General features: G+C 51.6%; 2 protein-coding genes across 5 annotated transcripts; both read right to left on the bottom strand.

Moving 5' to 3' along the window:
- Positions 1–621: 621 nt before the first annotated feature.
- Positions 622–16,101, bottom strand: LOC147096809 (WD repeat-containing protein 20-like). Of its 3 annotated transcripts, none has more exons than XM_085973449.1 (4): positions 15,778–16,101; positions 12,094–12,276; positions 5,581–6,832; positions 622–1,406 (listed from the first exon to the last, which is right to left on the bottom strand). In XM_085973449.1, the coding sequence occupies exons 1-4, from the start codon at positions 16,027–16,029 to the stop codon at positions 1,378–1,380; spliced, it is 1,716 nt and encodes a 571-aa protein (XP_085829575.1). In that variant the 5' UTR covers positions 16,030–16,101; the 3' UTR covers positions 622–1,377. The 3 variants fall into 3 exon arrangements, with proteins under 3 accessions (XP_085829575.1, XP_085829574.1, XP_085829576.1); XM_085973448.1 differs by having other exon boundaries at positions 5,573–6,832; positions 15,778–16,098; XM_085973450.1 differs by lacking the exon at positions 12,094–12,276 and having other exon boundaries at positions 5,573–6,832; positions 15,778–16,099.
- Positions 16,102–19,209: 3,108 nt separating this feature from the next.
- LOC147096808 (uncharacterized) lies at positions 19,210–23,594 on the bottom strand. Of its 2 annotated transcripts, none has more exons than XM_085973447.1 (4): positions 23,571–23,594; positions 22,940–23,033; positions 22,232–22,363; positions 19,210–19,602 (listed from the first exon to the last, which is right to left on the bottom strand). In XM_085973447.1, exons 2-4 carry the CDS (start codon positions 22,985–22,987, stop codon positions 19,477–19,479), a joined length of 306 nt encoding a protein of 101 aa, XP_085829573.1. In that variant the 5' UTR covers positions 22,988–23,033; positions 23,571–23,594; the 3' UTR covers positions 19,210–19,476. The 2 variants fall into 2 exon arrangements, with proteins under 2 accessions (XP_085829573.1, XP_085829572.1); XM_085973446.1 differs by having other exon boundaries at positions 23,459–23,584.
- Between the last annotated feature and the right edge of the window lie 841 nt (positions 23,595–24,435).

Raw genomic sequence — 24,435 nt, 5'->3', positions numbered from 1 at the left:
TTTCAGGCAGTGAGTTCCAGATTCCAACCACCCTCTGGGTGAAAAAGTTTTTCCTCAAATCCCCTCTAAACCTCCTGCCCCTTATCTTGAAACTATGCCCCCTGGTTATTGACCCCTCTACTAAGGGGAAAAGTTCCTTTCTATCTAACCTATCTATGCCACTCATAATTTTGTACACCTCAATCAGGTCCCCCCCCCTCAGCCTTCTCTGCTCTAAGGAAAACAACCCCAGCCTGTCCAGTCTCTCTTCATAGCTGAAGCGCTCCAGCCCAGGTAACATCCTGGTGAATCTCCTCTGCACCCTCTCCAATGCAATCACATCCCTCCTATAGTGTGGCGACCAGAACTGCACACAGTATTCCAGCTGTGGCCTAACTAGCGTTTTGTACAGCTCCATCATAACCTCCCTGTTCTTATATTCTATGCCTTCCAAAGATTCACAACCCACTGAATGAAGAAATTTCTCCTCATCTCAGTCCTACATAAACACAAAGTCAGTGCTGGCTCACATGCACACCATCTCCCGGTCCTCCCACAGCTTACAGAGGTTCACCCGGGGTCACCCTGCTCTCTCCAGACGGTGGCTAGAAGTAGTAGTCAAGAAAAGCAGACCCTACCGTATTAGAAACATATTTTAAATATTTTAATAAAGGAGAAACCAGTCATTTGTTATCATTTGCAAATCACCGCATGGACATTATTTAAAGCTGGAGGTAATGGTACCAAATGTACTGCATCACAGTTCAGTCTCTGGTCGAACAATTCGATTAAGTGCAAAATAACAAAATAGTGACCATCAACTCTCCATCATCCCGTTTTGCAAACAGCAGCAGACGGATTGTTCTGTCCCAGCTTCAATTCCTCGGATGATTTTCCGCATCAGTTGGGGAGATGAACAGAACTGGGACTCGTCTTTGACCAAATCCTATTTCTAGTGCTCAGGAGTGTGGGATTTGTACTGCTCCCTGCTCGTACCTGACACAGTGATCAGAATTACATTGATTGCCTGTCCTCAATTAGTTCCTTTGAATCTTTGCCTATGTACACAATATATAATAATCTATCTGTAGTAAGACACTGATAAAGCTCCTCGTTCCACGCTCTGTGTTACATTTAGACTGTACAGTTACCATAAATTAGAAGTCATTTGAGGTTCGAGCGCCAGCGACAGGATTTAGTTCCAAACTATTAATAAATAAAGGAGTCTGTTTCGGTTCGTGACTGGCGCTGCTTGGGGGATTCCTTATCCGAGAACAGGGAGCGTCGATGCACCAGCAGCTCAGAGAGTCGACGGGCAAGGGCCGAGGTACCAGCAGTGCCCACGCAGCACGCACTTTCACACCAGGTTCCAGCTACACCACAGTCCCACTCGGTGAATTAGCCTGATTCTGTGCAGAGAGTAAACCCTGAAAACAGAAGACATGCATAGGTTACCACAACACAGCGGTTAACGGTTAAAATTAGAGTTAGGCCATTTAGTGGGTGATGTCAGGAAGCACTTCTTCTCCAAAAGGGTAGTGGAAATCAGGAACTCTTGCTTCCAAAAAACTGTCGAGGCTGAGGGACAACTGAAAATTTCAAAACGGAGATGTTTGTTAGGCAAGAGTATTAAGGGTTACGGAACCGAGGTGGGTAGAGTTAAGATACAGATGCTCGAACTGAATGGCCCACTCCTGTTGCTATGGCTCCGCCACCAAGCAAGCATGACATGGAGGTCACTGCTAAGGGCTGATTAACCTCGACTTAAATGTCAAGCTCGGCCTGGGAGAAAGTTTACCTTCTTTCTCGACTCTCGTAAAAGATAAAATAAATTGGGTAAATCCACGACAGCTTAAATTGTGCATGGTATTTTCGAAGGAGTGGTCACAATGTTCTGAGGCATGTTCCGTAGATTCTTAGACCCATGAAAAGACACGCTGCACTGAATAGTCTGTTTAATCATTGCGACAGGGACCATTGATGGAAGGTAATCAAAAAAAAATACTTTTGATCGAGTAACTAGGGAGAAACTGTTTCCAGTGGCAGGAGGGTCGGTAACCAGAGGACGCAGATTTAAGGTGATTGGCCAAAGAACCAGAGGCGACATTGAGAATATAGAATGCAAAAATAAGGTAACAACTCGCTCCGCATGGCCAAGGACCCTGCCAATCTAAAATGGAGGATCCTGTTAGCCTAAAATGGTGGTGCAATGTCGACATCGCTGAGTCACTTGCATATTGTAAGAGATGATCATGTTAACTCGGGAAGCTGTGAAGGCAGCAGGAAGAAGTAAAATAAAAGAAGCTAAACTGATCTGTGGCTAATATGGCTGGCCCCTACAATGTCACACCTTGCTGGTAGAAACAGTGTAGGGCGGAGTGCAGAGGATATACAGACAATAGGCGATCAGAAAACACATTACCATACTGATTAGGTGATCGTGAAGCCACTACCAGCATATTTACTTAACTATAAACCATTCAGTGAAATGTGACTACTTTATTTCAAACTGCCAGGCCAGGAAATCAATTTAAATGTGTACGTGCCCAGCTCAGGATTGGTGCAGACTGTAAGATGTGTTAATGTCTTCTCAAAAGCAAGTATAATAATGTGGCACTCTGTATGAAAGATTACTTGCTCTGGTGGAACCTGTCGAGACTCTGCTGGAGTCAGAACTGTGCTGTATCAGAGTAAGTCTCCCGGGACAACAGAATAAAACAACTGTTGAACTCAACCAGTATTCGACTCAGTGTTTGTACTGAACCAGATTGAGGGCAAAAGAATCCGTTTCAACAACATTAGGAAATAATTTTTTTACGCAGCCAGTTATGATGATCTGGAATGCGCTGCCTGAAAGGGCGGTGGAAGCAGATTCGATAGTAACTTTCAAAAGGGAATTGAATATATACTTGAAAAGGAAAAAAAATTGCAGGGCTACGGGGAAAGAGCAGCGTGGGACTACTTGGACAGCTCTTTCGAAGAGCCAGCACACGTATGATGGGCCGAATGGCCCCCTTCAGTGCTGTAAGATTCTTTAACCATTGACATTTTTCCGAGTGGCAGGCAGTGACTAGTGGGGTACCGCAGGGATCGGTCCTTGGACCCCAGCTATTCACAATATATATTAATGATCTAGACGAGGGAACTAGATGTAATATCTCCAGGTTTGCAGACGACACAAAGCTGGGTGGGCGTGTGTGCTGTGAGGAGGATGCCGAGAAACTCCAGGATGATTTGGACAGGTTGGGTGATTGGGCAGAAGCATGGCAGGTGCAATATAACGTAGATAAATGCGAGGTTATCCACTTTGGTGTCAAAAACAGGAAGGTAATTATCTGAATGGCAATAGATTGGGAGAAGGGGAAGTGCAACGAGACCTGGGTGTCCTTGTGCACCAGTCGCTGAAGGTAAGCATGCAGGTGCAGCAGGCGGTTAAGAAGGCAAATGGTATGTTGGCCTTCGTAGCGAGAGGGTTTGAGTACAGGAACAAGGATGTCTTGCTGCAGTTGTACAGGGCCTTGGTGAGACCACATCTTGAGTATTGTGTGCAGTTTTGGTCACCTTATCTGAGGAAGGAGTGCAGCGAAGATTCACCAGGCTGATACCTGGGATGGCAGGAATGACGTATGAGGAGAGATTGGGTCGATTGAAACTTATAAAATTCTGACAGGACTGGACAGACTAGATGCAGGAAGGATGTTCCCGATGGTCGGGGAGTCCAGAACCAGGGGTCACAGTCTAAGGATAAGGGGTAAGCCATTTAGGACAGAGATGAGGAGGAATTTCTTCACCCAGAGAGTGGTGAACCTGTGGAATTCTCTACCACAGAAGGCAGTAGAGGCCAATTCATTAAATATATTCAAGAAGGAGTTGGATATATTTCTTAAGGCTAAAGGGATCAAGGGATATGGGGAGAAGGCAGGAACAGGGTACTGAGTTTGGATGATCAGCCATGATCTCATTGAATGGCAGAACAGGCTCGAGGGGCCGAATGGCCTACTCCTGCTCCTATCTTCTATGTTTCTATGAGAACCGCCCTGCCAAATCGCACCGTTGAGGATTACCCTTTAAAAATGGCCACGGGTGAAGTACCTGGAGTACTGTGTTCAGTTCTGGGCACCACACCTTCGGAGCGATATACTGGCCTTGGAGGGAGTGCAGCGTAGATTTACTAGAATGATACCTGATAAATTACAAGGAGCGATTACACAAACTAGGGTTGCATCCCTTGGAATTTAGAAGGTTAAGGGGCGATTTGATTGACGTTTTCAAGATATTAAGGGGAACAGATAGAGCGAAACTATTTCCGCTGGTTGGGGAGTCTAGGACTAGGGGACATAGCCCAAAAATTAGAGCCAGGCTTTTCAGGACTGAAGTCAGGAACCACTTCTACACACAAAGGGTGGTAGAAGTTTGGAACTCTCTTCCACAAACGGCAATTGATGCTGGGCCAGTTGTTAATTTTAAATCTGAGATTTTTGTTAACCAAAGGTATTAAGGGATAAAGACTGGTACAAAATAACCTCATCTCCCCTCAGTGCGAGCAAACTCGTGCATATTTGTTTACATTCAGAATCCTCGATCAAAAATCTGTCAATCTCGGATTTAAAATTAACAGTTGATCTAGCATCAATTGCATTTAGCAGAAGAGTTCCAAACTTCTACCACCCTTTGTGTGGAGGAGTGTTTCCGAACTTTACTCCTCTGCGATCTGTGAGGAGGGGCTCATTCATTATTCTCTCACCACCCCGTTTGGCTATTCCTGCAGGATCTGAGATGCACAACAACTTGCATTTCTATAGCGCCTTTAACGCAGTGAAACGTCCCGCGGCGCTAAACAAAATTTGACACCGAGCCACACGAGGAGAAATTCGGGCAGGTGACCAAAAGCTTGGTCAAAGAGGTCGGTTTTAAGGAGCGTCTGAAAGGAGAGAGAGGCGGAGAGGCTTAGGGAGGGAATTCCAGAGCTCGGGGCCCAGGCAGCTGAAGGCACGGCTGCCAACGGTGGAGCGATGGAAATCGGGGGATGCTCAAGGGGCCAGAATTGGTGGAGCGCCGAGATCTCGGAGGGTTGCAGGCTGAAGGAAGTTACAGTTATAAGGAGATTACACACATGGCTATAAACTGCTCCAAGAACCTGTCTCATCTGTGGCATGGTTTGCTGTTAGAATATTGGCAAGCCCTTCACAAACCACACCTAGCCTGCATACAAGTGCGACTTATTCTCAATTGACTAACAACTAAAACTTGTATTTATATAGCAAAACATTCCAGGGTGCTTCACAGGAACCTTATAAAACAAAATGTGACACCGAGGCACATATGGAGATAGTAGGACAGGTGACCAGAGGTAGGTTTTAAGGAGCGTCTGAAAGGAGGAGAGAGAGGTGAATGGGGGGAGAGGCTTAGGGAGGGAATTCCAGAGCTTAGGGCCCAGGCAGCTGAAGGCACGGCCACCAATGAGGGAGCGATTAAAATCGGGGAGCAGAAGAGGCCCGAATTGGAGGAACGCAGAGACCCCGGGAGGGTTCTCGGGCTGGAGGAGGTTACAGAGATAACGCCTCTGGTCAGTCACCGTGCCTCCCATACTCACCACTTTACCTGGCCGTGCCCATGTGCAAATGAAGCCCTCTTGGCAGGCGGTAACTATGCAGTCCTCCAAGAATATCAACACTGTTAGTCTCTCGTGCGCGATTTTTTTGCAGACCAGAGGCTCCAGCAAGGGCACCTCGTCCATGCGGGGACACAAAGTGGTCCCCAAAGTCTTGGCCGGATCGAGTTTGTTTCTCGGGACCAGGTTGAGTTTGTCGTTGCTCTTGCTGGTCACGGGCCCGATGCTGTGGTTCCGCTTGTGCTCCTTCTCGCCGCTTTTATCCTTGGCTTCGTGCAGCGTCAGCGTGGCGAACTTGCTGATGCTGAAGGGAGTGCCCCCGTCCGTCGGGTGGGCCTTGCTGCTGGTGTTTGTGACGGCCGAGTGCGGCAGGCTGTTGGAGCGGGAGAGCGAGTGCGGGACGGAGTTGGCGGTGCCGGCCTCCAGCGCCAGGCTGCCGCCGCTCAGGGAGCCAGGGGCGGCCGCGCTCACCCCGTTCGTGTGCGTCCGAGCCCGTGAGAGGGGCTGATGGGGGAAGAGGATGTCTTCCGTCAGATCCCACAGGCAAAACTGCGTGTCCTGGCCCACGGAGCCAAAGCGGTAGGTCACGCTCGCCGGCCGCCCGTCGGTGGAGTTGTGCTTGGAGAGTCTGGATAAAGTGCTGTTGGTGCGGCCGCGGGCGAGCGGGGCGTGCTCCTGAAAGTCCTCGTCGCTGCCGCTGAACTCCGGCGGGTCCCCCTCGCTGCTGTTGTACGGGTCGAAGGCCACCACGCTGACCCAGGACTTGTGGCCGTGCCCCCGGGCGATCACCCGGCAGTCCCAGAAGGACCAGACCGTCACCAGGTCGTCCTCGCCCCCCGTCACGATGTAGCGGCCGTCCGGGCTCCAGCACACGCACAGCAGGCCCCCGAAGTAACTCTTCATGGCGCCGTGCAGCTCCATCGAGTCGAAGTGGAAGACTCGCAGGCTGCCGTCCTGGCTGGCGCACGCCACGTGCTTGCCGTCGGGGGCGAAGGCGAACTCGTGGAGGGCGCCCTCGCCCACCGACCACTTCAGCAGCGGGTTCCGGCACGACTTGCTTTTGCAGGTGTAGACCGCGAAGCCGGCCCCCTGCTTCAGCGGCTGGTAATGGGGGGCGGTGGTGCCGCACGGATGCTCCACGCTGTAGAGGTAGAGGTTGCCGCTGGTGTGGGCGACCAGGAAGAGGCTCTCCGACTCCGGCATCCACTTTAGGCAGGTCACCTTGGTCTTGTCGATGAACCTCTGCATGGCAAAGAGAAAGAAACCACTTTTAACCTTTTAGAAACATAGAAACATAGAAGATAGGAGCAGGAGTAGGCCATTCAGCCCCTTGAGCATGCTCTGTCATTCAATGAGATCATGGCTGATCATCCAAATTCAGTACCCTGTCCCTGCCTTCTCCCCATATCCCTTGATCCCTTTAGCCTTAAGAAATGTATCTAACTCCTTCTTGAATATATTTAATGAATTGGCCTCCACTGCCTTCTGTGGTAGAGAATTCCACAGGTTCACCACTCTTTGGGTGAAGAAATTCCTCCTCATCTCTGTCCTAAATGGCTTACCCCTTATCCTTAGACTGTGACCCCTGGTTCTGGACTCCCCGACCATCGGGAACATCCTTCCTGCATCTAGTCTGTCCAGTCCTGTTAGAATTTTATAAGTTTCAATGAGATCCCCTCTCATTCTTCTAAACTCCAGCGAGTATAAGCCCAATCGACCCAATCTCTCCTCATACGTCATTCCTGCCATCCCAGGTATCAGTCTGGTGAATCTTCACTGCACTCCCTCCATGGCAAGAACATCCTTCCTCAGATAAGGCGACTAAAACTGCACACAATACTCAAGATGTGGTCTCACCAAGGCCCTGTACAACTGCAGCAAGACATCCTTGTTCCTGTACTCGAACCCTCTCACTACGAAGGCCAACATACCATTTGCCTTCTTAACCGCCTGCTGCACCTGCATGCTTACCTTCAGCGACTGGTGCACAAGGACACCCAGGTCTCGTTGCACTTCCCCTTCTCCCAATCTATTGCCGTTCAGATAATAATCTGCCTTCCTGTTTTTGCCACCAAAGTGGATAACCTCGCATTTATCCACATTATACTGCATCTGCCATGCATCTGCCCAATCACCCAACCTGTCCAAATCATCCTGGAGTTTCTCGGCATCCTCCTCACAGCACACACGCCCATCCAGCTTTGTGTTGTCTGCAAATTTGGAGATATTACATCTAGTTCCCTCGTCTAGATCATTAATATATATTGTCAATAGCTGGGGTCCTAGCACCGATCCCTGCGGTACCCCACTCGTCACTGCCTGCCACTCGGAAAAAGACCCGTTTATTCCAACTCTTTGCTTCCTGTCTGCCAACCACTTCTCTATCCAAGTCAGTACCTTGCCCCCAATCCCTTGTGCTTTAACTTTACATGCTAATCTCTTATGCGGGACCTTTTCGAAAGCCTTCTGAAAGTCCAAATACACCACATCCACTGGTTCCATCCTGAAAAAATTCCCGTAGATTAGTCAAGCACGATTTACCTTTTGTAAACCCATGTTGACTTTGTCCGATCCTGTCACTGCTTTCCAAGTGCTCTGCTATTACATCTTTTACAATGGACTCTAGCATTTTCCCCACTACCGATGTCAGGCTTACCGGTCTGTAATTCCCCGTTTTCTCTCTACCACCTTTTTTGAATAGTGGGGTAACATTAGCTACCCTCCAATCCATGGGAACTGTTCCAGAGTTTATAGAATTTTGGAAGATGACCAGCAATGCATCTACTATTTCTAGGGCCACTTCCTTAAGTACCCTAGGATGTAGATTATCAGGCCCTGGGGATTTATCGGCTTTCAATCCCATCAATTTCCCTAACACCATTTCCCTACAAATACTGATTTCATTCAGTTCCTCCCTTTCATTAGGCCCTATGTTCCCCGACATCTCTGGGAGGTTATTTGTGTCCTCCTTTGTGAAGACAGAACCAAAGTATGTATTTAATTGGTCTGCCATTTGGAAAGAAGTAGGGAAAACGAAAACAGACAGCGGCGAAGGGACTTGGGAATCCCAGCCCGTATCTCACGGGATAGTTTTCAGTCCCGTTGATGACTGTCTGAGGGGAAAAGCCCAGGAGCAGGCGTGGGTAGCCCTGTTACCCAAAATATGCCCAAGTGCAGATAACAGAGCCTTGGTTTTCAGTAAATAACAGAAAGTGGACTGTCTGCACAAACTGCGCCCTGAATATTTAGCTCCATGATGTGGAGACAATCGTCACGAATTGGATGAGCTGCTTTTAAAAAAAATTCATTCACAGGATGTGGGCGCCGCTGGCCAGCATTTAGTGCCCATCCCTAATTGCCCTCGAGAAGGTGGTGGTGACAACTGAGTGGCTCGCTCGGCCATTCCAGAGGGCAGTTAAGAGTCACTAGTCGGCCAGACCGGGTAAAGGCGGTAGATTTCCTTCCCTAAAGGACATTAGTGAACCAGATGGGTTTTTACGACAATCCGGTAGTTTTATGGTCACCATTACTGACATTAGCTTTTTATTCCAGATTTATTTAATTAACTGAATTCCCCGGCTGCCGAGGTGGGACTTGAACTCTTGTCACTGGATCATTAGTCCAGGCCTCTGGATTAGCAGTCCGGTACCATATCCACTATGCTACCGTATCCCGTGGTGTGCGAGTGGTAGCTGTGGAGGGTGTCGCCCGGAATACAAATCCCATGGCAGCTCTCAAAGACAGAGAAGAGTGATATCCTGCAAATTTAACAACACTGGACATTAAAAAGCACATCTGGCCTATCGCACACTGTTGCCCATTCGAGGTCCAACCAGGTGAAAGGTCAGGTCTGACACGGTAAGAGCTGGGTTTAAATCTAGCCCACGCAGATGCCTGGCTGGGATCCCGAGTGCCATTAATTCGGTGAGTTGAGTGGGGAAAAAAGTTCCTTTAAAACGAGGCTGAGAGGAGCTGCAGTGTACAGCGCTACATTCCAGGATTGGATGACAAAGGAGATTTTAAGGGGGAAGGGGGTGAATAGAGTAATCATGTGGCAAAAATGACATCTCCAACAGTAACGGAATGGAGCGAATGGGAGGAGGATCTCGGTTAAACGGGAGTCTTCTCAGTAATGGCCCTCAGCCAAAGGCCACCCAGTCCTCTCAGTCTCAGCGATGACGGTCTCCCAGTTCTTTCTCTTCCCCATTCTCTCCCATTGAAAGGCCTTACTGGCTGGAGGCTAATATTCCAGTCCCCAACTCTCTCAGCTACAGCCCGAGGGTGACTGAAACCAGTACTAAACTACCGTGGTCAGGGGCAGACTCAGGAACACTCTCGGTCACTCTATATATGGACAAGGATATCACTTTACAAGGACAGGATAGACTCAGGGATAATCTTAATCACTCTACAAGGGCAGGAATAGACGCAGGAACAATCTTAGTCACACCACAATAACAGTGAGAGACCCGGGCAGACTCAGGAACAATCTTAGTCACTCCACAAGGACAGGGATAGACTTAGGAACAATCAATCACTCCATGAGGACAGGGGTAGACTCAGGAACACTCAGTCACTCCACAAGAACAGGGATAGACTCTGGTAGACTCAGGAACTCCCTGGCTGGAGAGTCTAGAACCAGGGGTCACAGTCTCAGAATAAGGGGTCGGCCATTTAGGACTGAGATGAGGAGAAATTTCTTCACTCAGAGGGGTGGTGAATCTTTGGAATTTTCTCCCCCAGAGGGCTGTGGGGGCTCAGTCAGTGAGTATATTCAAGGCCAAGAGCGATAGGTTTTGGGATATTAAGGCAATCAAGGGATATGAGAATAGTGCAGGAAAGTGGAGTTGAGGTAGAAGATCAGCCCTGATCTTATTGAATGGCGGAACAGGCTCGAGGGGCCAAATGGCCGACTCCTGCTCCTATTTCTTATGTTAACAATCTTAAGCACTCCACAAGGACAGGGATAGACTCGGGAACGCTGGGTCACTCCACAAGGACAGGGATAGAATCGGGAACACTCGGTCACTCCACAAGGACAGGGATAGACTCATGAACACTCGGTCACTCCACAAGGACAGGGATAGACTCAGGAACACTCGGATACTCCACAGGGACAGGGATAGACTCAGGAACACTCGGTCACTCCACAAGGACAGGGATAGACTCAGGAACGCTGGGTCACTCCACAAGGACAGGGATAGACTCGGGAACACTCGGTCACTCCACAAGGACAGGGATAGACTCAGGAACACTCGGTCACTCCACAAGGACAGGGATAGACTCAGGAACACTCGGTCACTCCACAAGGACAGGGATAGACTCAGGAACAATCAATCACTCCACGAGGACAGGGATAGACTCAGGAACACTCGGTCACTCCACACGGACAGGGATAGACTCAGGAACACTCGGTCACTCCACAGGGACAGGGATAGACTCAGGAACACTCGGATACTCCACAGGGACAGGGATAGACTCAGGAACACTCGGTCACTCCACACGGACAGGGATAGACTCAGGAACACTCGGTCACTCCACAAGGACAGGGATAGACTCAGGAACACTCGGTCACTCCACGAGGACAGGGATAGACTCAGGAACACTCGGATACTCCACAAGGACAGGGATAGACTCAGGAACACTCGGGTACGCCACAAGGACAGGGATAGACTCAGGAACACTCGGTCACTCCACAGGGACAGGGATAGACTCAGGAACACTCGGTCACTCCACGAGGACAGGGATAGACTCGGGAACACTCGGTCACTCCACACGGACAGGGATAGACTCAGGAACACTCGGTCACTCCACAGGGACAGGGATAGACTCAGGAACACTCGGATACTCCACAGGGACAGGGATAGACTCAGGAACACTCGGTCACTCCACACGGCCAGGGATAGACTCAGGAACACTCGGTCACTCCACAAGGACAGGGATAGACTCAGGAACACTCGGTCACTCCACGAGGACAGGGATAGACTCAGGAACACTCGGGTACGCCACAAGGACAGGGATAGACTCAGGAACACTCGGTCACTCCACAGGGACAGGGATAGACTCAGGAACACTCGGTCACTCCACGAGGACAGGGATAGACTCAGGAACACTCGGTCACTCCACGAGGACAGGGATAGACTCAGGAACACTCGGTCACTCCACGAGGACAGGGATAGACTCGGGAACACTCGGTCACTCCACGAGGACAGGGATAGACTCGGGAACACTCGGTCACTCCACGAGGACAGGGATAGACTCAGGAACACTCGGTCACTCCACGAGGACAGGGATAGACTCGGGAACACTCGGTCACTCCACAAGGACAGGGATAGACTCAGGAACACTCGGTCACTCCACAAGGACAGGGATAGACTCAGGAACACTCGGTCACTCCACAAGGAGAGGCCAACCGAAACCGCTGCCCATCTGGTTATAAAGTGACCGAATGAATTATGGTCAAACCACGAAAGTGCAACTGGTACTTGGGGCGATGACACTACCTCTTCATTGAACAACTTGCTGGTTTCTTTCTTGATCGGATCCAGGTACTGGACTTGTCCCGCGGAGAATCCGACGACGAGCGAGACACTGTCCGGCGTGGCGGTGAACTGGTTAAAATCATGACAGGTGGGCTGGGTCCCTTTGTATATACGTTTGTCAATGGGTTTACTCAGATCTGCCGCCTGAGGAGAACATAAAAGACTCATTTTCAGTCACGATGGTTGTGGGTCTCAGTATTGCAAGCAGCATGTGCGGAACATAAGAATAAAAAAAAAAATAGGAGCAGGAGTCGGCCGCACGGCCCCTCGAGCCTGCTCCGCCGCACGGCCCCCCGAGCCTGCTCCGCCGCACGGCCCCCCGAGCCTGCTCCGCCGCACGGCCCCCCGAGCCTGCTCCGCCATTCAATAAAATCATGGCTAATCTTCAACCTCATCTCCACTTTCCCGCCCGATCCCCATCATCGTTGATCCCTCTCAAGTCCAAAAATCTATCGATCTCAGCCTTGAATATACTCAACTACTGAGCGTCCACAGCCCTCTGGGGCTGAGAATTCACAACCCTCTGAGTGAAGAAGTCGCTCATCTCAGTCCTAAATGGCCGGCCCCTTATCCTGAGACTATGCCCCCTGGTTCTAGACTCTGCAGCCAATGAAGTGTAGTCACTGAATCAGTGTTAGCCGCTCCTCCCCCGGATGATGTTGTGGGTTACACACTGTCCCTCCATCTATCCAGCCACCTCGGCAATCTAGCCTGGACTGAGTCAGTCTCCTCCCTCACAGCTCGCTACAAACACTGGGATCACCAGGTTTTCAGTAGTTTACCGCTGCCTGACTTAGAAAGACCTTTTTTGTTTCCCATGTGCTTTCTACTCTTTCCCCCCCGCCACTACCATCTCTGCTGCTACCGTTAGAGCCTATGGGAGAGTGTGCGGTCTCCAGTGAGGGTTAGGGTTACCGCTGCACCAGCGTGGACATGCCGACTCGGGCTGCCCGTCTCAAACCTAGGCGGCCATTTTCCTTGTGCACCAGTCGCTGAAGGTAAGCATGCAGGTGCAGCAGGCAGTTAAGAAGGCAAATGTTACATTGGCCTTCGTAGCGAGAGGGCTTGAGTACAGGAACAAGGATGTCCTGCTGCAGTTGTACAGGGCCTTGGTGAGACCACACCTTGAGTATTGTGTGCAGTTTTGGTCACCTTATCTGAGGAAGGATGTTCTTGCCATGGAGGGAGTGCAGCGAAGATTCACCAGACTGATACCTGGGATGGCAGGAATGACGTATGAGGAGAGATTGGGTCGATTGGGCTTATACTCGATGGAGTTTAGAAGAATGAGAGGGGATCTCATTGAAACTTATAAAATTCTAACAGGACTAGACAGACTAGATGCAGGAAGGATGTTCCCGATGGCGGGGGAGTCCAGAACCAGGGGTTACAGTCTAAGGATAAGGGGTAAGCCATTTAGGACAGAGATGAGGAGGAATTACTTCACCCAGAGAGTGGTGAACCTGTGGAATTCTCTACCACAGAAGGCAGTGGAGGCCAAATCATTAAATATATTCAAGAAGGAGTTGGATATATTTCTTAAGGCTAAAGGGATCAAGGGATATGGGGAGAAGGCAGGGACAGGGTACTGAATTTGGATGATCAGCCATGATCGCATTGAATGGCGGAGCAGGCTCGAGGGGCCGAATGGCCTGCTCCTATCTTCTTTGTTTTGGACAGTTGCCGAGGGCCCCTTCAGCCATCTCCCCTCGGCCTTGATGACCGGTGGCTGAACGCTTGGAGGAACTGTGACGAACTTGTGAGAAAGCCCGCAGTGCAGCCTGGGGGAGGCAAATCGGGTCTTCCTCGCGGTCAGTGAGCGGCCATCAGCCGCCTCGGAGTCGGTCATGGTGGATGCTGCCACCTTCTCCGTCGTGTGACTGTGGAGCTCCTGGTCAGGCTCTGGGGCGCATCGTTGAGCACAGCCCTCAGAGGACGCTCGTGGGGTGCCTGCAAGGTGCCCACGCTGTTGCACGGCTGTGGGGGGGGGGGGGGCGCTATTGCCTGGATGTCTGACTTAAGATACTACCATTTGATTTGCTACTACCATACAAAAGAAGACGAAGATGGGAGAGTCAACTCATGCTAACGGTGCCAGAGTTTAGCGAAGCTCTTCAGAAGGGAAGCTACATCCATAATCACGACAGCTAACACAGCCGGTCACACTGGGGCTACAAAAGAAATAAACGCCTTTCACAACCTCAAGACGTCCCAAAGCACTTTACAGCCAATTACGTTCTTTTTTAAGTGTAGTCACTGTTGTAATGTAGGAAACGCGGCAGCCAATTTGCGCACAGCAAGCTCCCACAAACAGCAGAGAGATAAATGACTACATCATCTGTTTTAGCGGCATTATTGAGGGATAAATATTGGCCGGGACACCGGGGGAGAACTCCCCCTGCTCTTCCTCCAATAGTGCCATCAGCCTAGATTTTTGTGCTCAGGTCTCTGGAGTGAGACTTGAGCCTACAACCTTCTGACTCAGAGGCGAGAGAGAGTGCTAGCCAGGGCTGCAGGTGTAGTCTAAGCTCTGACGCCATAGGTTTGCAACTGGCTCTCCCCACCAATAGCGCAATCATGAGCGAGACAGATAACTGAGCACCCCAGCACTGTTAAATCTTGCATCGGGGCGGGGGGGGGGGGGGGTGGGGGAGGTCTACATGCCTTCTGAAACAATGTCGCTGAAAGTCCAGTGTGAAATAAACTTGGCAAATCTCAGCGTCATTGCCGGTGAGCTATCGCACTGGATCAAACTATCCACAATCTTGGAATCTCAGTCACAGAGACCAGGAAAATGGCTGATCAGAGAGATGTAAAATTAAAACCACTACAATGATGATGCACTTCTAAGGCTTAAGGCACATGGTTAAGCAGTGTAGAGGGAGCTTTACTCTGTATGTAACCCGTGCTGTACCTGCCCTGGGAGTGTTTGATGGGACAGTGTAGAGGGAGCTTTACTCTGTATCTAACCCGTGCTGTACCTGCCCTGGGAGTGTTTGATGGGGACTGTGTAGAGGGAGCTTTACTCTGTATCTTACCCGTGCTGTACCTGCCCTGGGAGTGTTTGATGGGACAGTGTAGAGGGAGCTTTACTCTGTATCTAACCCGTGCTGTACCTGACACTGGGAGTGTTTGATGGGACAGTGTAGCCTTTTGCGCAAATCAATTTGTAAATGCACAGCCTGGACCCCTTGATATTTCACTGAGTAATTCCACTACCAGAAACAGTAACATCTTGACAAATACAAATCTATTTCACTGCTCTAATGCGATCAGGTGTTTTACTATCACTCTGTATTGTATTGAATTTTTCTGCCCCGGTCTTGCCCCGTGCTAGTTGCCTCCAGCAGATGCGCCCATGACCACCGGTCCTCTACTCCCCGCTGTCTGACCCCAACCCTTGACATTTCACTACCTGACCCCCAACCCTTGACATCTCACTACCTGACCCCCAACCCTTGACATCTCACTACCTGACCCCCAACCCTTGACATCTCACTACCTGACCCCTAACCCTTGTCCTCCCCACTACCACACCCACTATCTGACACCAACCTTTGACCCACTACCCTTAACCCTCCCCACCATCTGACCCGCCAACCCTTGACCCCCGCGGCCTGCCCTCTGCCCCCGGGCTGGCCTCACCTTCCTGGGGCCCCGGTACAGGTAGAGGTAGAGCTCGCGGCCCACATTGAAGCAGATGCGGTCGCCGCTGCCGCTCTGGTCCCGCACGTTGACCAGCGACACCCGCACCGGGTTGGTGCCCTGGGCGGCGCTGAGGGGCACCCGGTTGGGGCGGCTGTACTCGGACAGGCTCAGCAGCTTGTAGGCCCCCTCGCGGGTGCGGAACTGCGACTTGATCTCGTTCAGCTCCTTGCCTCCGCCCTCCGCCGCCATCTTCAGCCGGAGCCGCAACACCGCGGCCGGCCTCCGCCCACAGCGCCACCGCTCGGCCGGCCTCCGCCAACAGCGCCGCCGCTCGGCCTCCGCCCACAGCGCCACCGCCCGGCCGGCCTCCGCCAACAGCGCCACCGCTCAGCCTCCGCCCACAGCGCCACCGCCCGGCCGGCCTCCGCCAACAGCGCCACCGCGCAGCCGGCCTCCACCAACAGCGCCACCGCGCGGCCGGCCTCCGCCAACAGCGCCACCGCGCGGCCGGCCTCCGCCAACAGCGCCACCGCCCGGCCGGCCTCCGACCACAGCGCCACCGCCTGGCCTCCGTCCACAGCGCCACCGCCCGGCCTCCGCCCACAGCGCCACCGCCTGGTCTCCGCCCACAGCGCCACCGCCCGGCCTGGTCTCCGCCCACAGCGCCACCGCCCGGCCTGGCCTCCGCCCACAGCGCCACCGCCCGGCCGGTCTCCGCCTACAGCGCCACCGCCCGGCCTTCAGCCACAGTGCTAGTGTGTCGGCCACTCGGCCCAGCAGGTCTATGCCAGTGTATATGCTGCACACTAGCCCCCTCCCACCCGGCTTCATCTCACCCTATCAGCTTTCAGATAGATATTGACTCAGGGTGGTTTCAGGACCCCGCTGTGGGTGGATTTAGATCAAGAAGAAAGAAAAAAGAAAAGCAGCCACGTTGCACACAGCAAGATCCCACTATCAGATGAGTGGCCAGTCTATCTTATTTTGCCGGTGGTTGAACTCCCTGTTCTTGGATGTTTAGCATCCATTTGTAAAAAGGAAAAAAAAGACTTGCATTTCTATAGCGCCTTTCACGACCACCGGATGTCCCAAAGCGCTTTACAGCCAATGAAGTACTTTTTGAAATGTAGTCACTGTTGTAATGTAGGAAACACAGCAGCCAATTTGCACACAGCAAGCTCCCACAACCAGCAACGTGAGAACTCCCCTGCTCTTCTATCGAAATAGTGCCATGGGATCTTTTACGTCCACACAAGAGATGCAGACGGGGCCTCGGTTTAACGTCTCAAAGCGGCAAATGGAATTCAATCGGAGAAGTGTGAGGTAATGCATTTGGGGAGGGCTAACAAGGAAAGGGAATACACATTAAATGGTAGGACACTGAGTAGTGTAGAGGAACAAAGGGACCTTGGAGTGCATGTCCACAGATCCCTGAAGGTAGCAGGCCAAGTAGATAAGGTGGTTAAGAAGGCATACGGAATGCTTGCCTTTATTAGCCGTGGCATAGAATACAAGAGCAGGGGGGTTATGCTTCAACTGTATAAAACACTAGTTAGGCCTCAGCTAGAGTACTGCGTGCAGTTCTGGTCACCACATTACAGGAAAGATGTGATTGCACTAGAGAGGGTACAGAGGAGATTTACAAGGGTGTTGCCGGGAGTAGAGAATCTTAGCTATGAGGAAAGACTGGATAGGCTGGGTCTGTTTTCCTTGGAACAGAGGAGGCTGAGGGGAGACCTTATTGAGGTGTATAAAATTATGAGGGGCCTACATAAAGTAGATAGAAAGGACCTATTTCCCTTAGCAGAGGGGTCAAAAACCAGGGGGCACAGGTTTAAAATAATTGGTGGAAGGTTTAGAGGGGATTTGAGGGGAAATTTCATCACCCAGAGGGTTGTGGGGGTCTGGAACTCACTGCCTGAAAGGGTGGTAGAGGCAGAAACCCTAACCACATTTAAAAAGTACTTGGATGTGCACTTGGGATGCTGTAACCTGCAGGGCTACGGACCAAGAGCTGGGAAGTGGGATTAGGCTGGATAGCTTTTTGTTGGCCGGCACGGACACAATGGGCCGAAATGGCCTCCTTCCGTGCTGTAACTTTCTATGATTCAACCGAAAGGCGGCACCTCCGACAGTGCGGCACTCCCTCAGCACGGAGTGTCAGCCTAGCTTTTTGCGCTCAAGTCTCTGGAGCGGGATTGGGACCTTGGCTCTCAGGAGAGTGCTGCCCACTGAGCCACGGGCCTCAGGTGTCACAAAGCAAAACAGAATTTAGTTTCAAGAAGACGCCGAGGTTTCAATAACCCAAGAAGACGAGGGATTCAAGAGCACAGTGGAAGAGTTTGTTTACAGAGATTGAATGTTGCTTCACACAATGTTTAAAGGGTACATTCACTGTGGCCAGTGGGGTACCACAGGGATCGGTGCTGGGTCCCTTGCTGTTTGTGGTCTACATTAATGACTTGGATATGAATGTAAAAGGTATGATCAGTAAGTTCGCGGATGATACAAAAATTGGTAGGGTGGTAAATAGCGAGGAGGGTAGCCTCAGTCTGCAGGACGATATAGACGGGTTGGTCAGATGGGCGGAACAGTGGCAAATGGAATTTAACCCGGAAAAGTGCGAGGTGATGCACTTTGGGGGGACTAACAAGGCAAGGGAATACACAATGAATGGTAAGACCCTAGGCAAGACGGAGGGTCAGAGGGATCTGGGTGTGCAAGTACACAGATCCCTGAAGGCGGCGGAACAGGTGGATAAGGTGGTAAAAAAGGCATATGGGATACTTGCCTTCATTAGCCGATACATAGAATATAAGAGCAAGGAGGTTATGATGGAGCTGTATAAAACACTGGTTAGGCCACAGCTGGAAGACTGTGTGCAGTTCTGGTTGCCACACTACAGGAAGGATGTGATCGCTTTGGAGAGGGTGCAGAGGAGATTCACCAGGATGTTACCAGGGCTGGAGCGCTTCAGCTATGAAGAGAGACTGGGCAGATTGGGTTTGTTTTCCTTGGAGCAGAGGAGGCTGAGGGGGGACATGATTGAGGTGTACAAAATTATGAGGGGCATAGATAGGATGGATACTAAGGAGCTTTTTCCCTTAGTAGAAGGGTCAATAACAAGGGGGCATAGATTCAAGGTAAAGGGCGGGAGGTTTAGAGGGGATTTGAGAAATAACTTTTTCACCCAGAGGGTGGTTGGAGTCTGGAACTCACTGCCTGAAAGGGTTGTGGAGGCAGGAACCCTCACAACATTCAAGAAGCATTTGGATGAGCACTTGAAATGCCATAGCATACAAGGCTACGGACCAAATGCTGGAATATGGGATTAGATTAGACAGGGCTTGATGGCCGGCGCGGACACGATGGGCCGAAGGGCCTCTATCCGTGCTGTATAACTCTATGACTCTAAGATAAAATGCACACTTTAGTATAGCCTTTGAAATTTTTTATTGAAGTCCCCTTATCAGGACCCTCAGCAACCTTCGACCTTCCGCAGGAGAACGAAGAGGCTAGTCACACAGTCAACAGCGTTAGGGAATGTCACAGGGAAGAGAACGAAGGGCAACAGGAATACGACAGACAGCTTAACAAACGGCATCGATTGATGTCACTCAAGCAGAGTTCAAACACAGTCCCGTGGTACAGTGGGAAAGGTCGTGAATCTTCACGCAGTCGGCCTGCGGCTGGGAGTCACTGCAAGGCATGAACTCGTGCTGCAAACAGCAGCACGTGTTTCTTCAGCTCCTTGTTCAGCACAGACGGCGAGGCGCGTGGATTGGTCTTCACAAACTCTGCGATGCCAAGGATGCATTGCCTCTGTGGACAAGAACGGAATGTGGTTATTGTTGCAAAGGGTCAGGATTCTTCAACGCCTTCCGACACAAAGGACCTGGAAAGCAGCAGAGTTCTCAACGCACCCCACACCTGCCATCCTTTGGGAACCACACTTGGGTGGGGAGGGAAGAGACACAAAGGGCGTACTTCAGAATGGAGCCATGCTCCCTTACCAATCCAACTGCTCCTCCTCCAGGGGCACCCTCGACACTGTCCCATCAAACACTCCCAGGGCAGGTACAGCACGGGTTAGATACAGAGTAAAGCTCCCTCTACACTGTCCCATCAAACATTCCCAGGGCAGGTACAACACTGGTTAGATACAGAGTAAAGCTCCCTCTACACTGTCCCATCAAACACTCCCGGGGCAGCTACAGCACGGGTTAGATACAGAGTAAAGCTCCCTCTACACTGTCCCATCAAACACTCCCAGGGCAGGTACAGCACGGGTTAGATACAGAGTAAAGCTCTCTCGACACTGTCCCATCAAACACTCCCAGGGCAGGTACAGCACGGGTTAGATACACAGTAAAGCTCCCTCGACACTGTCCCATCAAACACTCCCAGGGCAGGTACAGCACGGGTTAGATACAGAGTAAAGCTCCCTCTACACTGTCCCATCAAACACTCCCGGGGCAGGTACAGCACGGGTTAGATACAGAGTAAAGCTCCCTCTACACTGTCCCATCAAACACTCCCAGGGCAGGTACAGCAGGGTTAGATACAGAGTAAAGCTCCCTCTACACTGTCCCATCAAACACTCCCAGGGCAGGTACAGCACGGGTTAGATACAGAGTAAAGCTCCCTCTACACTATCCCCATCAAACACTCCCAGGGCAGGTACAGCACGGGTTAGATACAGAGTAAAGCTCCCTCTGCACTGTCCCATCAAACGCTCCCAGGGCAGGTACAGCACGGGTTAGATACAGAGTAAAGCTCCCTCTACACTGTCCCATCAAACACTCCCAGGGCAGGTACAGCACGGGTTAGATACAGAGTAAAGCTCCCTCTACACTGTCCCATCAAACACTCCCAGGGAAGGTACAGCACGGGTTAGATACAGAGTAAAGCTCCCTCTACACTGTCCCATCAAACACTCCCAGGGCAGGTACAGCACGGGTTAGATACAGAGTAAAGCTCCCTCTACACTGTCCCATCAAACACTCCCAGGGCAGGTACAGCACGGGTTAGATACAGAGTAAAGCTCCCACTACACTGTCCCATCAAACACTCCCAGGGCAGGTACAGCACGGGTTAGATACAGAGTAAAGCTCCCTCTACACTGTCCCATCAAACACTCCCAGGGCAGGTACAGCACGGGTTAGATACAGAGTAAAGCTCTCTCTACACTGTCCCATCAAACACTCCCAGGGAAGGTACAGCACGGGTTAGATACAGAGTAAAGCCCCCTCTACACTGTCCCATCAAACACTCCCAGGGCAGGTAGAGCACAGGTTAGATACAGAGTAAAGCTCCCTCTACACTGTCCCATCAAACACTCCCAGGGCAGGTACAGCACGGGTTAGATACAGAGTAAAGCTCCCTCTACACTGTCCCATCAAACACTCCCAGGGCAGGTACAGCACGGGTTAGATACAGAGTAAAGCTCCCTCTACACTGTCCCATCAAACACTCCCAGGGCAGGTACAGCACGGGTTAGATACAGAGTAAAGCCCCCTCTACACTGTCCCATCAAACACTCCCAGGGCAGGTACAGCACAGGTTAGATACAGAGTAAAGCCCCCTCTACACTGTCCCATCAAACACTCCCAGGGCAGGTACAGCACGGGTTAGATACAGAGTAAAGCTCCCTCTACACTGTCCCATCAAACACTCCCAGGGCAGGTACAGCACGGGTTAGATACAGAGTAAAGCTCCCACTACACTGTCCCATCAAACACTCCCAGGGCAAGTACAGCACGGGTTAGATACAGAGTAAAGCTCCCTCTACACTGTCCCATCAAACACTCCCAGGGCAGGTACAGCACGGGTTAGATACAGAGTAAAGCTCCCTCTACACTGTCCCATCAAACACTCCCAGGGCAGGTACAGCACGGGTTAGGTACAGAGTAAAGCTCCCTCTACACTGTCCCATCAAACACTCCCAGGGCAGGTACAGCACTGGTTAGATACAGAGTAAAGTTCCCTCTACACTGTCCCATCAAACACTCCCAGGGCAGGTACAGCACTGGTTAGATACAGAGTAAAGTTCCCTCTACACTGTCCCATCAAACACTCCCAGGGCAGGTACAGCACGGGTTAGATACAGAGTAAAGCTCCCTCTACACTGTCCCATCAAACACTCCCAGGGCAGGTACAGCACGGGTTAGATACAGAGTAAAGCTCACTCTACACTGTCCCATCAAACACTCACAAGGGGATTTCTGCACTACCCCTCCTCCCCCACCCATGAACTGCTCCACAGTGCTGTATTATTCGCCCCCCCCTTTTCTCGAGACAATCCCCTGCGCATTCTGTGAATCCCTCCGCCCCTGCTCTCGCTCCTTGGGCCCTGCTCCAGATTTACCCAATCAGGAACCTACTCGTGATAAAGACCAAACCAAAGAGGATCCAGGGCGAAAGAGTCCAATCAGGCGGCCTTTCTCATTACCTTGTACAAGTTAATTGCCTCCTGTCCTGTCAGGTGCTGTAAAAGTGAGTGAGCCACTCTCGCTCCAGTGACTGTTCTCAGCAGCTGCTTGCTCGCTTCATCTTCAGAGCTCAGCCAGTTCCACAGTGCCATCTTCAACAGAGATTAGAGCCAGAATTACATCATTTCAGCTTCAAGTGCTTGTCTCTCTCAGACAGGGATAGAGAGAGAGATAAAGGCAGAGAGAGAGAGATGCCAAGAGATTGTTTCCCCTGACTGGAGAATCTAGAACCAGGGGTCACAGTCTCAGAATAAGGGGTTGGCTATTTAGGACTGAGATGAGGAGAAATATCTTCACCCAGAGGGCTGTGAATCTTTGGAATTCTCTGCCCCAGAGGGCTGTGGATGCTGAATCGTTGAGTATGTTCAAGGCTGAGATTGATAGATTTTTGGACTCTAGGGGAATCGAGGGATATGGGGATCGGGCGGAAAAGTGGAGTTGAGGTCGAAGATCGGCCATGGTCTTATTGAATGGTGGAGCAGGCTCGAGGGGCCGTGTTCTTGCGATAGTGAGGTAGAGACAGACAGACAGAGAGGCTGTAGCTAGGTTGGATGGATTAGTGTCTCTGGAGCAGGTCAGAGGGTTCGGGATTTTCCTGCTGTATCAGACACTGGGTAACTAGTAAATTGTTGTCCCAGACTAGATTAACGAAGAACCAGTATATTTACCTGCTGCACCAGCTCTGGAAGGCTAAGCCTTCCACTTCCATCTGACATCGTCCACTCGCCTCACGTCAAGAATAATCTTTAAAAGGCTTCAATTCTTAATCACAGGAAACAGGTTTGTTAGAAATCTGAGCGACAAGTCTCTCCCCATCTCACACACACACTGACCCCTGACCCACAACACACTGACCTCTTCACACAGACCCCTGACCCACAACACACTGACCTCGTCACACACTGACCCCTGACCCACAACACACTGACCTCTTCACACACTGACCCCTGACCCACGACACACTGATCCCTGACCCCTCTCACACTGACCCCTGACCCCCTCTCACACACTGACCCCTGGCCCACCACACCCTGACCCTCTTCACACACTGACCCCTGACCCACAACACACTGACCTCTTCACACACTGACCCCTGACCCCCTCTCACACACTGACCTCTTCACACACTGACCCCTGGCCCACCACACCCTGACCCTCTCACACAGCTGCCACCGCGGATTTCCCACCAGACGATTTGAACATTTGGGTTTGAACGGCGGCTGATGCGGTGACTCAATCCCGGTCCCGGGGGCTCCAGGAGCCGGGCCGACCCGCCGGAGCCGCGACCGCGACTCTCACCTTCCGGGTTCACACTCACTTCCGGGTTCAGACGCCCATCGCTGACGTCATCACGCAGGACGGCATCTGCACTGCCCCCAGGCGGACACCCGGAGTATCGCGAGTGCGGATACAGTGAGCGCTGGCACAGAGCGGATACACTGAGCGCTGGCACAGAGCGGATACACTGAGCGCTGGCACAGAGCGGATACACTGAGCGCTGGCACAGAGCGGATACAGTGAGCACTGGCACAGAGCGGATACACTGAGCGCTGGCACAGAGCGGAGACACTGAGTGCTGGCACAGAGCGGATACAGTGAGCGCTGGCACAGAGCGGATACACTGAGCGCTGGCACAGAGCGGATACAGTGAGCGCTGGCACAGAGCGGATACAGTGAGCGCTGGCACAGAGCGGATACTGAGCGCTGGCACAGAGTGGATACAGTGAGCGCTGGCACAGAGCGGATACACTGAGCGCTGGCACAGAGCGGATACAGTGAGCGCTGGCACAGAGCGGATACAGTGAGCGCTGGCACAGAGCGGATACACTGAGCGCTGGCACAGAGCGGATACACTGAGCGCTGGCACAGAGCGGATACAGTGAGCGCTGGCACAGAGCGGATACACTGAGCGCTGGCACAGAGCGGAGACACTGAGTGCTGGCACAGAGCGGATACAGTGAGCGCTGGCACAGAGCGGATACTGTGAGCGCTGGCACAGAGTGGATACAGTGAGCGCTGGCACAGAGCGGATACACTGAGCGCTGGCACACAGCGGATACAGTGAGTGCTGGCACAGAGCAGATACAGTGAGCGCTGGCACAGAGCGGATACACTGAGCGCTGGCACAGAGCGGATACAGTGAGCGCTGGCACAGAGCGGATAC

This window comes from Somniosus microcephalus, chromosome 34 (assembly GCF_052327205.1).
Source record: "Somniosus microcephalus isolate GS21.2 chromosome 34, FLI_Smic_1.0, whole genome shotgun sequence".
Lineage (NCBI taxonomy): Eukaryota > Metazoa > Chordata > Chondrichthyes > Squaliformes > Somniosidae > Somniosus > Somniosus microcephalus.
This window is presented reverse-complemented; position numbering and strand designations above follow the sequence as displayed.

Bases quoted from the DNA above. Each gene is read 5' to 3' on its own strand.
- LOC147096809 (XM_085973448.1), bottom strand. From the start codon at position 16,029: ATGGCGGCGGAGGGCGGAGGCAAGGAGCTGAACGAGATCAAGTCGCAG. The intron at 12,277-15,777 runs GTGAGGCCAGCC...TGTTCTCCTCAG, and splicing joins TGTACCGGGGCCCCAGGAAG to GCGGCAGATCTGAGTAAACC. The intron at 1,407-5,572 runs GTGAGTATGGGA...TTCTGTTTTCAG, and splicing joins GGGCACGGCCAGGTAAAGTG to GGTTTACTCTCTGCACAGAA.
- LOC147096808 (XM_085973447.1), bottom strand. From the start codon at position 22,987: ATGTCAGATGGAAGTGGAAGGCTTAGCCTTCCAGAGCTGGTGCAGCAG. The intron at 22,364-22,939 runs GTAAATATACTG...TCTCTGTTGAAG, and splicing joins TTCCAGAGCTGGTGCAGCAG to ATGGCACTGTGGAACTGGCT. The intron at 19,603-22,231 runs GTAATGAGAAAG...TCTTGTCCACAG, and splicing joins AGGCAATTAACTTGTACAAG to AGGCAATGCATCCTTGGCAT.